This window comes from Boleophthalmus pectinirostris, unplaced genomic scaffold, assembly GCF_026225935.1.
Source record: "Boleophthalmus pectinirostris isolate CB_2022bp ecotype Guang Dong unplaced genomic scaffold, ASM2622593v1 HiC_scaffold_16, whole genome shotgun sequence".
Classification (NCBI taxonomy): Eukaryota; Metazoa; Chordata; class Actinopteri; order Gobiiformes; family Gobiidae; genus Boleophthalmus; species Boleophthalmus pectinirostris.
In genome coordinates, this window is record NW_026571095.1 from 17989339 (window position 1) to 18001671 (window position 12333).

General features: G+C 39.0%; 2 protein-coding genes across 4 annotated transcripts in view; both read right to left on the reverse strand.

Moving 5' to 3' along the window:
* Window positions 1–878: 878 nt before the first annotated feature.
* On the reverse strand, window positions 879–4942 carry LOC110170468 (zinc finger protein 420-like). Of its 3 annotated transcripts, none has more exons than XM_055152098.1 (7): window positions 4561–4942; window positions 3851–4053; window positions 3604–3696; window positions 3432–3527; window positions 3230–3340; window positions 3025–3154; window positions 879–2932 (listed from the first exon to the last, which is right to left on the reverse strand). In XM_055152098.1, the coding sequence occupies exons 1-7, from the start codon at window positions 4586–4588 to the stop codon at window positions 1068–1070; spliced, it is 2526 nt and encodes an 841-aa protein (XP_055008073.1). In that variant the 5' UTR covers window positions 4589–4942; the 3' UTR covers window positions 879–1067. The 3 variants fall into 3 exon arrangements, with proteins under 3 accessions (XP_055008073.1, XP_020791784.1, XP_020791783.1); XM_020936125.2 differs by having other exon boundaries at window positions 4489–4942; XM_020936124.2 differs by having other exon boundaries at window positions 3851–4942.
* Window positions 4943–6403: 1461 nt separating this feature from the next.
* The window catches only part of LOC110170382 (sodium channel protein type 4 subunit alpha-like), a 28795-nt gene continuing 22865 nt past the window's right edge, over window positions 6404–12333 (reverse strand). The window contains exons 19-27 of the mRNA XM_055152096.1: window positions 11908–12062; window positions 11654–11827; window positions 10337–10459; window positions 9629–9901; window positions 9276–9329; window positions 9064–9205; window positions 8870–8970; window positions 8250–8520; window positions 6404–8142 (exon numbers count right to left, since the gene is read on the reverse strand). Of these exons, the coding sequence (XP_055008071.1) occupies window positions 6962–8142; window positions 8250–8520; window positions 8870–8970; window positions 9064–9205; window positions 9276–9329; window positions 9629–9901; window positions 10337–10459; window positions 11654–11827; window positions 11908–12062 (2474 nt within the window). The 3' untranslated portion in view covers window positions 6404–6961. The remainder of the gene's footprint in view (window positions 8143–8249; window positions 8521–8869; window positions 8971–9063; window positions 9206–9275; window positions 9330–9628; window positions 9902–10336; window positions 10460–11653; window positions 11828–11907; window positions 12063–12333) is intronic.

Below are 12333 nucleotides of genomic sequence, written 5' to 3' on the forward strand. Positions count from 1 at the left end.
CTTAGTTACATTTGCATTTAGAAGGCAATGTGAAATTACTTTAACTCTTTCATATTTGTCTTGGCTACAGTAGTTTGCCATTTTTGCATAATTCTCCTTGTCAAAACCCACACTGGTGTGAAGAGTACGAAAGAAATCAGAAACGTCACACCAGATGTTTTCATATGACAGTTCAATAATTTGACATCTCTAGAATTCGGATAATGATCACATTTTTGGTGTGCATGTAAACATGACCACTGCTAAGAAATATCCTATACCTCTTACAGACCAACTACTGTGTGGTGCATTTCACACACAGATGAAATGAAACCTAAACATGGCACATGAAATGCCTTGAAAAATAAGCTTTTAGTGTTATCTGTGTACATATGGAGCAGTATGCATCACTATGAGATCACTGCACTGGGCTCTAAGCAATGATGGTTCACATATGAATGGCAGGGTGGTCCTCAGCTGAAAGACAGTGTATCAAAGAGTAGCCACTGCAGCAAAAAGAGCAAAACAGGTCAAAATGCTAAAGATGAAAGGACTTAGATTCAAAGGGAAAATTGTAAATTCTTTCTCAATAACTGAAAAAAACAAAAACAAAACACTAACAAAAAACAGGAAAATTGCTAAATGAACGGGGGACATCTAAATGATGAGGGGAAATGAGATGACCTTCCTGTACATTTGATTCGCATTGGCTCAAGTCATGGAGGGTCAAATGCATGGCACCTTCAAACTCACTTCAACTTCAGTACTTCATATACTTCATATATATGTGACACCTTCTGTTCAGAACACTTTACAGAAATTGCAAAGAAAGTACTTTGTGCCTTGACTTGAAAATGAGTCTTGTTTAACAATTTGAAAAGAAACCAGACAAGAATAACTTAAATTCAAAAATATATTTATCAATATTAACAGCATCACACAAAATGTATAATGTCCTTCATCACAAAGCAGGTAGATTATTCTCCCTTGTTCTTTTGTGCTTTTTTTCTGTCTGTGCAGCTCCACAATAACACAGCATGGTATTTCTTGTGGCCTATTTGAGTCAGTGTAACATTTTGAGTAATTTCTCAGGCCATGTTGGAGTGGCTCTTCAGGTGTCTCCTCAGGTGATGCAGACAAGTGTAGGTCTTGGGGCAGAGCTGGCAGTGGTATGGCCGGACACCAGAGTGATTGAGCATATGCTGTTTCAGGACACTTCCATCTGAGAAGGCCTTCCCGCACTGAGAACAGACGTAGGGGCGCTCCCCCGTGTGGACACGCATGTGAACTGTCACTTTGTGAGCCATAGTGAAGCCTTTTCCACACACAGTGCACTTAAAGGGCCTCTCTCCTGTGTGTGTGAGTCTGTGTGTGCGCATGGCCCCCATCTGAGAGAAGGCCTTCCCACAATCAGGGCAGGTGTGGGGCTTCTCCCCGCTGTGCACGCGGCTGTGGCTCCTCAGACCCCCGGCCGTAGAGAAGCACTGAGAGCACTGAGAGCACTGGTAGGGCCGCTCCCCTGTGTGAGTACGCATGTGTTGTTTTAAATCATAGCGGTTTCTAAAGCCCCGCCCACAGACCACACAGTTCTCTGGGCGCTCATCACTGTGCCGCAGCTCATGGTTGTTGAGGCATTTCTCGGACAGGAAACACTTGCCACACTCCTGGCACTGGTATGGCTTCTCATGGTCTACCCTCTGGTGGTACTTGAGCTCACTGATCCCAGGGAAGGTCTCATCACAGTACCTACACCGGAAGCGGTGGTTGGGGCTATAGGGGAGCTGGTGTTCATTCAACTGATGGTTCCTTAGTAAGTGTGCCATCTTGAATGTCTTTCCACAGTGAGAACATTCGTACTTTGTGAGCAGCTGAACACACTGGTGCCGCACTCGATCATGTAGAGACCTAAACTGGCAGCCACATTTAGTGCAAATATGAGCTGCATTTTTACACTTCCTCTTCCTGTGTCCTGACAGGTGTGCCTCAGTTCTGAAAGCTTTACCACATTGTGAACATTTGTATGGCTTTACTGCTGTGTGAAACCTCTGGTGCTCCAGAAACTCAAAGCGATATTTGAAGCTCCTGCCACACAGTGGACAGTTGTGTGTAACACGGCCACGCTGATAAACAGCTTTGACAGTTTTCCGAGAAAAAGACACTGATGTGCAATGAGTAGAGCAACGTTTGCCGTGTTTCCCTCCACTCATTAGCATCACTGTATCTAATTCACCTACTTGTTCATGCCGTTGTTCGTGTTTAGAAAGACTCTTGGAGGAGATGAAGCTCTTGCCACATTGCTTACATTCATAAGGCTTGTCGTGATCCACCTGTTGGTGATACTTGAGGTCCCCTATCCCTGAGAAGCCAGCTCCACAGTGGCTACACTTGAAGAAGCGGCTCTGCACATGTGTGAGCAAGTGATCCTTCAAAGTGCTTGACTTCTGAAAACTTTTCCCACATTGTCCACAATCATATCGTCGACTGTGTTTGGGACAGTGGTGTCTAAACTTCTCTAGTGACGTTGGAAAACTATTTCCACACTTAATACAAACATAAGCTGCATTTCTGCACTTGCGTAGCCGGTGCCCTGCAAGGAGAGTGGCAGTTCTAAAAGCTCGGCCACATTCAGAGCAGTTGTATGGCTGCAGACCGCTGTGAACTCTCTGGTGCTCAATCAGAACAGAATGGTGCTTAAAGGATTTATTACACTCAGGGCATTTGTGCAGACCAGGTTGCTGAGATTGATGAGGAGATAAAGGAATGTCCGACCTTTTGGGGGATTCAGGGAAGTCATTTGATGTGGATGGGTTTGTGGAAAGTTCTTCATCAAACATGACAATCTCAGGTACATTGTTGTCATCGTCACAAGCACTTGGATGTGAAGCAATAGCTACTTCTAGTGATGGGGGCAGAGAGAGCGAAGGAATCAGGAGGTCCTCTGATGGAAAAGGAGCTGCAAGGCGAGATTTAGTTAATCCTTTTCAATATTGTGCAAAAATATATATTTACTTTATCAAATACTTCAAGAAAATATCACATGCATACCAACACTAGTCTTCACCATCTTGCCATGACACTGCTTGTTTTGCAGAAGAAATTTGAGGTCCTCTCCATTTGAGACACACTGCATGTACTCCTCAAGGACAGAGGGGGCAGCACTGATCCAAGAAGCAGTCTATCCCATGAAGTGTGAAGAAATTGTTATAAAATTGAAAACCATTTCAAATGTAAAGCATATCAATCAACATACCTGTTTAAAATCTGGTATTGGCAGCAGTTCTTCCAGTCTGGTAAAGAATTCACAAACCAGCGTTTCAAGTGCTGTGTCGAAATCAGGGCCGTACTCCACAGGAAACACGTTCTGTTAGGAACATCTTTAATGAACACTCTTTGATACATACACACACGCACACACACACACACACACACACACACACTAGATACAATCTTACCTTGAGGAAATGCTCTCTGCCATCAGTGTCTTCAATGAGCCCTTGGACCAGTTTCATAAAGTTGGCTTCTGGAGCATCAATCACATGGTCATTTGTCTAAATTAGTAGAGACACAATAGTATTTTGCATGACATAGAAGTTTAAAATGTCTTTGAGACCAACAGAATCAAACCTCCTCAATGTAAGATGCTCTGATCCTGTTGAGATGCGTCTCAACAGCCTTCAGGTCTTCAGGGTGCTCAGAGCGGAGCAGTTCAAGCGTCGTCTATGAAACAAAAAACATTTCTTTCACAATTCATATCTAATAAAATCATCTAAATCTATCAGAAATAGGGATGTCAAGATGACAACTTCTTCTTCTTGCTCTTGTATAAATTCCTAATAATCATAATAATAATAATATATCATCTGGCACTCACTCTGGCCCTCAGCCCAAGAGACAACAGCCTCCCCTCCCTTTCGCTCATCAACTCCGGCACCGCCTCTGTCACAGTGGAGACAAACTCCTCCAGTCTCCCGTAGTGCTGCGTGTTCCTCTGCCGCACCACCTCCCACATCACCGCGGACATCAACCGCAGAGGAGGCACCAGAAGAGCCAGGGAGGACAGGGGCACACTCAACTCTAAACAGAGACACTTTGACATTCAAACTGTACTTCAACTTACCTGTCCATATTACGAAGGTGCTTCTAGCTCTGTGTCAACTGCATTCAAATAAACCCGATATCTTACATTAGTAATTACGTAGGCTACAGACGCTTAAGATATTAACCAATAAAAGATGTAGATACACAAAAGGGCTGCCAAACTCAAAGTAGTAAAATATGATTAATAATTGATAATAATTCCGTAATATATCATATAAACATTTGGAAGAGTTAGGGCATAAAAAGTGTCAGGATGAGGACACCGTCTGCTGACAGCAAAGAAAACCAGTTTTGTTCCAGAGATTAGTCGAGGCCTAGTGAGTTTTGCTAGTATTTGCTTTAGCCGTGTTATTAGCAGTGCCGTTGACAAAAAAAATACACATTTGTCATTCTACGGCGACGCATACATACCCATATCATTCATTTTGGAAACCCAGAGGAACCGTGTGAGTAAATATTGTTAAAAGAGACTGTTTTGCATACTCGCGGTTAGCATTTTAGCTAGCTGCATACGCAGCTTCAGGCGCCAACTTCTTCCTGAAACGCGCTGTACTCATACAGTCTCGGCTGCAGCACCGGCTGCACAGGCTCGGGTTTGTTTGTGTGGCGTTGCATTAGTTGTACGGGACAAACCGAGGAAGGCGGGATATTATAAATTTAGGGAGAGCGGAAGCCGCGCCATCTATCGGGACAATAAAAAGTAAGAATTCAACAAACGAGTACATCGTTTTATAGTAAACTAATACGGTATTATCGAAACGAGGCTTTACGAATCTAGGACAGCATAAAGATGTATGATCTTGAGCAGATCTACGAGCAAAAATCATAGGTCCGTCTGTATGGCAACAATGTGGTAAGGCTTTTTGTTGCAATATCACACGGATCCTGCAGATAGCAGTATTTTTCTTTCAAACACAATCTTATTAAAAGTAATGCAATTAGACTGCACCATCTGGACAGTCATCATGGGTAAAACACTCTACATCGTCATCAGTCAATGATTAGCACAACACCCTAAAATTACTTCTATAATATGCCTGATTTATAATGAAAAAAAAAAAAAATCCTGTAATGTTCAAATCCTCGTAATGTCTGTATAATAAATTACTAAATACAGGCTATATTGTTCTTGTTTTTTTTTCAGCACTAAAACAGAAAGCAATAAATGAAATGTTTGCCAAATTATAAAATGAGAATTCTTTGTACGATAGCACTAAATAGTCCAATACTCGAATGCATCAGTTCTATGATGTAGAGGACTTATTTTATTATTTACTGTGAGCCATTTTGTAATTAGACATAGTGCTTTTTTAATCTTTAAAAATGTTTTCTCTCTCTGTTGATGCTTTAATCTCTGCCACATGTTGAAATGCTTAAAAAAAATCTGATCAATTAACAAGTCACATCTATTAAAGGCATTTTCGGCCATTTTGTAATGTTGTTAATCCTTTCCTATTTTTCTAAAGCATAGTATAATTATGCATTGTGTCAATGTGCACAAGAATACTGACAGTGCTCTATAGGAAGTACATACATGAGGAGAAAGGCAGAAAGAGATACTGAGATACTGAGTGCAGTCTGTGAGTGTGTAATTAAAACAAGTGATTTTTTACACACAGATTATCCCTCTATCCCAGCTGCTCTGAGTTGGATTTGACCACCCCAACAACCAGAGGAAATCTCTCTGGGACCAAATCCAAATTGGCACCCTTGATTTTTTTATTTTTTTTTTACCAGCTTGTGAAAGTCATCAAAGCTGTTCTAAAAAACAATATTTGATCCAAAATATTATCTTAAACTTTATTACATGTAATGCTGTCTTTGGTTGTTAGGACTTTGTAACTTTTAATATATTCTGTTACATTCTTTGTACACCTTGTCCTTTCAGTTTTTATGAAAAAAAAAGATATATGAAATATACTTGAAATGTTTGATTGCAATGAGTTTGTGTTTCAAGGGTTACACTGTAACAAGGACAACACGACAGTAATGGAAAGTGTGCACTTCTGCCATGTTTTACACTCAAACAGACAGATTTAACTGCCACTGTCTGACCAGTGAGGTCAAATCAGCCTCTGTGTGCACAGCAAGACCTCAAATACTTCTAATTGAGTAGTAAATCACAAAAACAAATATGGAAACACTTTTATTGCTATTTAATATTGCTAGACCTAACTGTGTTACAGACAATCAGGTTTTAAATGCAGTTTGTTGATTCAAAAAACAACCGTGTATGGCAATTTCTCCCAACAACTTAGTGTTATATTGTCTATAAATTATGTTACAAAAAATATAAATAATTTACACATATAATGTCCTTATAGTTAATTACAAAATGAGCTCTGAGGTTTTTGCACAGTAAGTGCACATTTGCTTTTCTAACCGGTTAAAAAGTTTCAGACTGTGCGGACTACAATAAAAATCAGGCACATAATTGACATACTTATAGTTATAGCAGTAGTAAATTACATTTATAGAGGATCATTTTTAATAGTAATTTGTTGTGAGCAATAAAATCTATTCTCTGTTCCACTGGCTCAACAAAAAAGGTCTTGTGGAGGCTTGTTTTTATTTGCTTCTAAATAATTCCCAAGTAATTATGTAATTGAATCACTTAAATCTGCTTAACAAGCAAAATAATTTAGCTTCGTGCTAATTGTGAAAATTTTTAAGTTTAAAAAGTTTCTCTTTAGTTTTTTAATAGCTACACCAAATTTTGGCCACTTCATGTGCATTTTACAAATGCTTATTTTTATTATAGTGACAATATTTTTCTCTAACTTGTTTTTGCACTGTCCTCACTTTAAAACTTTGACCACTGGTACATATGAATGTCATTTTAAAAAAGTAGAAAAAACTAAATGATTTTTATGGCCTCTGAATTTTAGAGAAATGTTTCCTCATAGCCTTCATGCTCAGTTTGAGAGTCTGATCTAGTCACACTGTTGTAGGAGGGTGGAGAGGACATTGTAGTCTCTCTTTCTGTATCCTCTAATGGGACAGGCCCATAGTGGTGGATCATTGATGCGATTAGTCCCTGTGTTTCTGGGGCATTCTCCAGGTCCACCACAGTCTCATAGTTGATTTGTCTGTAGAGGTAGGATGCCTGCTTCATCTGCCGCTGCACCAAATGTCTCCTGTAACATCTTTGGATGACAATAGCAGAGACCTCCTCCATTTTGCGTCGCAGAGTTGAAGTAATCGGTTCATGGGAAATTTTGGAGGGGTTTGTTGCCATGAATTTCTCCTCCATCTGTTGTTTAAGAGCATCCATTTCACCTGACTCCCCCAGAACACGTTTTGTGAAGGCAAACAAGATGTCCAGGCAGTGAATGCGGTCACCACTGACCATAGGGAGGTCCATGGCAATCAGTTTGATCCTGTTGGGCTTAGCTATGCGCAGTGGTTCTGACAAACTGTCTGCAAAGTTTGATAACTTTGAAAACTCAATGAATTGTGATGCTTCAGAATCAAACTTTTCCCAAACCTCATAAAACATCTCAAAGTCATCCTCACTGAGGGGCTCAGTACTCTCCTCTGTCGCAACACTGAAGTTTTCCAGAATGATGGCTATGTACATGTTGACCACAATGAGAAAAGAAATGATGATGTAGCTGACAAAGAAAGCAATGCCCACTGATGGGCTCCCACAATTCCCCTTCGTGTTGGTGCCAGTGTTCACAAAGGTCACATCACACTCATCAGGTAAGCTGGCCAAGATGGGGCTGAGCAGGTTGTCCCAGCCTGCAGAGGTACTGATCTGGAACAGGCAAATCATACTATTCCCAAAAGTTTCAAAGTTGAACATGTCATCAATCCCGTCTTGTTTTTTCACATATGCAAAGTTTGCCATACCGAAAATCGCATAAATGAACATAACAAGGAAAAGCAGGAGGCCGATGTTGAAGAGTGCAGGCATAGACATCATTAAGGCAAATAGTAAAGTCCTTATTCCTTTGGCTGCGCGTATGAGACGGAGAACACGGCCAATCCGGGCCAATCTGATGACTCGAAATAACGTTGGGGAAACAAAATACTTCTCAATAATGTCTGCCAGAACAATGCCTAAAATGAGAGCAAAAAAAACGTTATACTTGTATTCCTAATAATATTAATCCTATTGATGTCTCTGTATTTCACCTTTGTATAATATAAACTATACCTTCACTCACCAACAATAGAGAGAATAATGACCACAAAGTCAAAGATGTTCCATGCCACAGTGAAAAAGTAACATCGGAGGGCAAAGATCTTGAGAAGACATTCAGAGGTGAAGATGACGATGAAGACCAGATTGATGTTGTTAAGGATGGACTCTGTGCGCTGTGACTGTTCATCCGTCTCCACCATCATCGTCACCATGTTCACGATAATCAGCATCATGATCATTATGTCAAAGGCTTGTTTGGACACTAGGTCAAAGAAGAAGCCCTGGACAATGTTCTGAAATATAACATAAGGTTTGTAATTTTACATATCTATCTGTTTATATTCATCCCATTTCTTACTTTGGAGCATAACAGTATAATACCTGGTTTATGATACCGGTACCTATATAATACGTCTTTAGATGCTGTGTTAATTGTTATGTTTTGTCTTTGAGCAAAATCGTTTTTATAATTTTTACATGCTGGGATTGCCTAGTCATTTTTATATAGCTTTCTTTTTTATATAGCTTTCTCACAACACTCAATTACCACTCAGGTATCAAAACTTTTTTTTCCAATAAATCATATTTTTTATACCAGCTTGACAAAAATCAGACAATTTTTGATTATATGATGTCATTTACCGCAGGTCTTGGTATTGGTTTTTGTGGCTTCTTAGATCCCAGTTTCTTCATTGCATTATAGTACTTCTTCTGTTCTTCAGTCATAAAGATATCCTGCCCACCTAAGTATAATCATAACAATAATATATTATTTTAAAGAAACCAGAAGATGACATATTTTAATTCATGTAATACACTGGCAGGTGTAGCTATACTTATCTTTCGTTTCTGTTGGTTGAAGTTGTCAATAATGACACCAATGAAGAGATTAAGGGTGAAGAAAGAGCCAAAAACTATAAAGACAACAAAGTACAAGTACATGTAGAGGTTGATCTCTCTGACTGGTTGCTCCTCCACCTGAAAGACATGATTTAGTTACTTCATAAAAAATTCACTCTAATAAACTTAAAATACCAAAAATACTTACTCCTCTGGAGTCAACAGCTGCATACATGATTTCCATCCACCCTTTGAATGTAGCCTTAAAAAGAAAAAGACGCATTAACCACTATAACCCTTTACATGGCTGAACGAATAACTGCTTCTCAGAATCAGTTTCTTAAAATAGCCTCAGAAATCACAGCAGTAAGTACAAGTGCAGTGTAAGTGCCCTGTTTAAGTGCATTTAATCTATAGTCTAGTGTTTGCTGCTGCAAATGGACATAATTAGAGATAGGCAAAGATTAATCCACGGAAAAAACACTTGTTTCAGTTGTGATTAAAGTAAGGGTGCACAGTAAACTTGAACTTAGTCAATAGTTAGATCATAAAGGAGCTCACCACTTGTAGAAGTGAGAGATATCCAAGCCCCACATTGTCAAAGTTGACTTTAACTGTGGTCCAGTAAAACTGTGTGTCATTGATGGAGATGCACTGTGACTTGTTGTTGACCAAAGTGAGGCTGTGGGTGAAGCCTGTTCTGTTCACACATTTGCCAAACTTTCCTGCGAAAAGGTTAACACCCATAATGCTGAAGATGAGCCAGAAGATGAGACACACCAGCAGCACATTCATGATGGAGGGGATGGCACCAATGAGAGCATTCACAACCACCTGAAACCAGAGAGCAGCAAGTAATTCGTGTTATGAATGTAATGTTTGATTAATAATACAGAACACAGAACATACAGCTTAAACTATACTGTATTCTGAAAACAAACTAAACACCAATTAGTTAAACATAGCTGTGTGAAGTGGTAAAACATTTATTACATTTGATTTGATTTTGTTTTATTTAGTTTGGCTTTAAGTTCAGGTTCATAAACATGAACAAAACAGACTTCAGTTAAGTGCCAATTAACTCCACAAAATAAAATTTAGTTCTCAAAGATTTCAAGTCTTCTACATGCTTCTAGTGCTGAAGGATTAGTTGATAGATCATGTTGATTAAAAAAATCTTGCAATCTGTAACTGTGAAGTCGGGATTTGATTAAAATCAAAATAATTGCACAGTACCAGTTCAGCATAATGTAATTACTGTGGACTCACTCTCATTCCCTCAAATCTGGACAGTGCCCTTAGCGGTCTCAAAGCTCGAAGTGTCCTTAGAGACTTGATGGCAGCAAAGTCTGAATATCCCAGAGAATTGGCCACGAGGCTTATCAGAGACACCTGCCCAAAACAGACAGTACATAGTGAGTTATAATTAAACCATTCAGTACAGATATACAATGTCAATGTGCAGAAAATCAGTAAAATAAACAATCCCAAATTTTTTTTTCATTATACTTTTAAACTTTAATTTGAAGTTTAAATTTAGTTCATTTTAATTGTGGGTTGTTGCATTTTTGTTTTTTTGTTTTTTTTCAGTAAATTTAGATTTCCACTCTATTCTACATTGAAGGAGACAGAATGGTTTTCTGAATGATCCTGAAATGGTATGATATTTACTGAAGAACCAGAGTTGTGTCAGGAGTGATGATGAGTACAGACCAGTATGCCCTTATGCACACAGAGTCCATAAACACATACTCTATATATACATACAGTACATATGTATATATATCAAATAGAGTGAGTTTTATAAAGAATCTGGAGTGTATTGCCAGATATGTTTCCAATTTCTGTTCATTTGAATTAATACATTCTTTAGAGCGATTTTGGTTTTCTTTATAAAAGTCAATTTAAAGATGTTTTTGACCAATAAATATATCTATAGAAGATATGTTTTGTTGTTGTTCTTACACAAAAAGTGATAACATATTTTATTAAAAAGAAGACAAGAACCCTGTGTCTCTTATTCCAATGTCCCAAAGTCCACAAATGATCAACAAGTCCTGTCCAAATATCTTAATTTTCCATTATCTTCTGTAGATAAGCTTCAACAGTGCACCACATTAGTTTCTGATATAAAAGCCAAGCCATGTAGGAAAATATATTAAACAATATTAACTAATAAGTAATAAAAGAACACATTTTAGCTACAAGAGAGTGGCTTTTAATATCAGAAAGTGCTTACAAGTGAAGAAACACAGCATTTGTGATGCAGATGTTTCCTAATGTTTCTAGTCCCAGAGTCTACTCACCTGAGACCGGCTAACTATGACTTACCCTAACAATAGAGCGGTCAGTGGCAATCTGTGTAAACGCAGGTGAAATCACAGGAGTCAAGTACGCCTCTGGCTTTAGTTTATGCAGCCACACACACACACACACTCATCACAACATAACAACATACTGTACCACACCAAGCTGTCAAGCAGCCTCTTACAGTTGAGTGGGATTGGACAAGAAACTCAAGATCCATAACAAGAGAGTGTTCCTGTTGACAGCTTGAGCATATAAAGATATTGATAGAAAACTTACATCCACAATGAGAAAGTCCAGCCAACACCAGTAGTTGGTGAAGTATTTCTTGAAGCCGTAAGCGATCCATTTGAGGAACATCTCCAGCACAAAGATATAAGAGAACACCTTGTCTGCGTATTCCAGCACAACTTTTACAACCTTTCTCTGCTCGATGTAGATGTCTTCAAAAGCCTGTGGGAGCAAACACACATGTTAAAGTCATAAAATCTGCACCTAATCCGCACCTTAAAGTCTACAGATCTAAATCTTACCAAGGCCCCACTGCTCAGAAGAATCATGAAGATGATAAATGTCTCAAACCAGCTGTGCTCCACAATTTGGTAACAGGTTTTCCTCAGGCGCCACCACACCTGAGCCAGGCCTCGAGTTACGTCAATACGGCAGCACTCACAGTGACGGACACATACTGTAAAAACATATTCGTCACACTTAGAACTGCTCTAAGGAGATCATAGTTTTACAGTGTTCATCAACGTTACGTTTACAGCACTCAGGACTAATATTGACCTGTGTAGATGTGTGGTTTTCAAATGTTTCACACCAAGTACCAAGATAAGATATGGCTTTTCAAGTACCATCAGAGGGCTAAACAGAGCTAAATAGCCTTAAACTCTGACTAAATCTGTTGAAAACATAAATAAACTATGGATAACTTAATAATGAATAGCTTCACGTAC

Coding starts and splice junctions, on each gene's coding strand:
- LOC110170468 (XM_055152098.1), bottom strand. CDS start 4,588: ATGCAGCTAGCTAAAATGCTAACCGCGA. Junction 3,697..3,850: donor CTCTTGGGCTGAGGGCCAGA/GTGAGTGCCAGA, acceptor TTTGTTTCATAG/ACGACGCTTGAACTGCTCCG. Junction 3,341..3,431: donor GCAGAGAGCATTTCCTCAAG/GTAAGATTGTAT, acceptor TGTTCCTAACAG/AACGTGTTTCCTGTGGAGTA.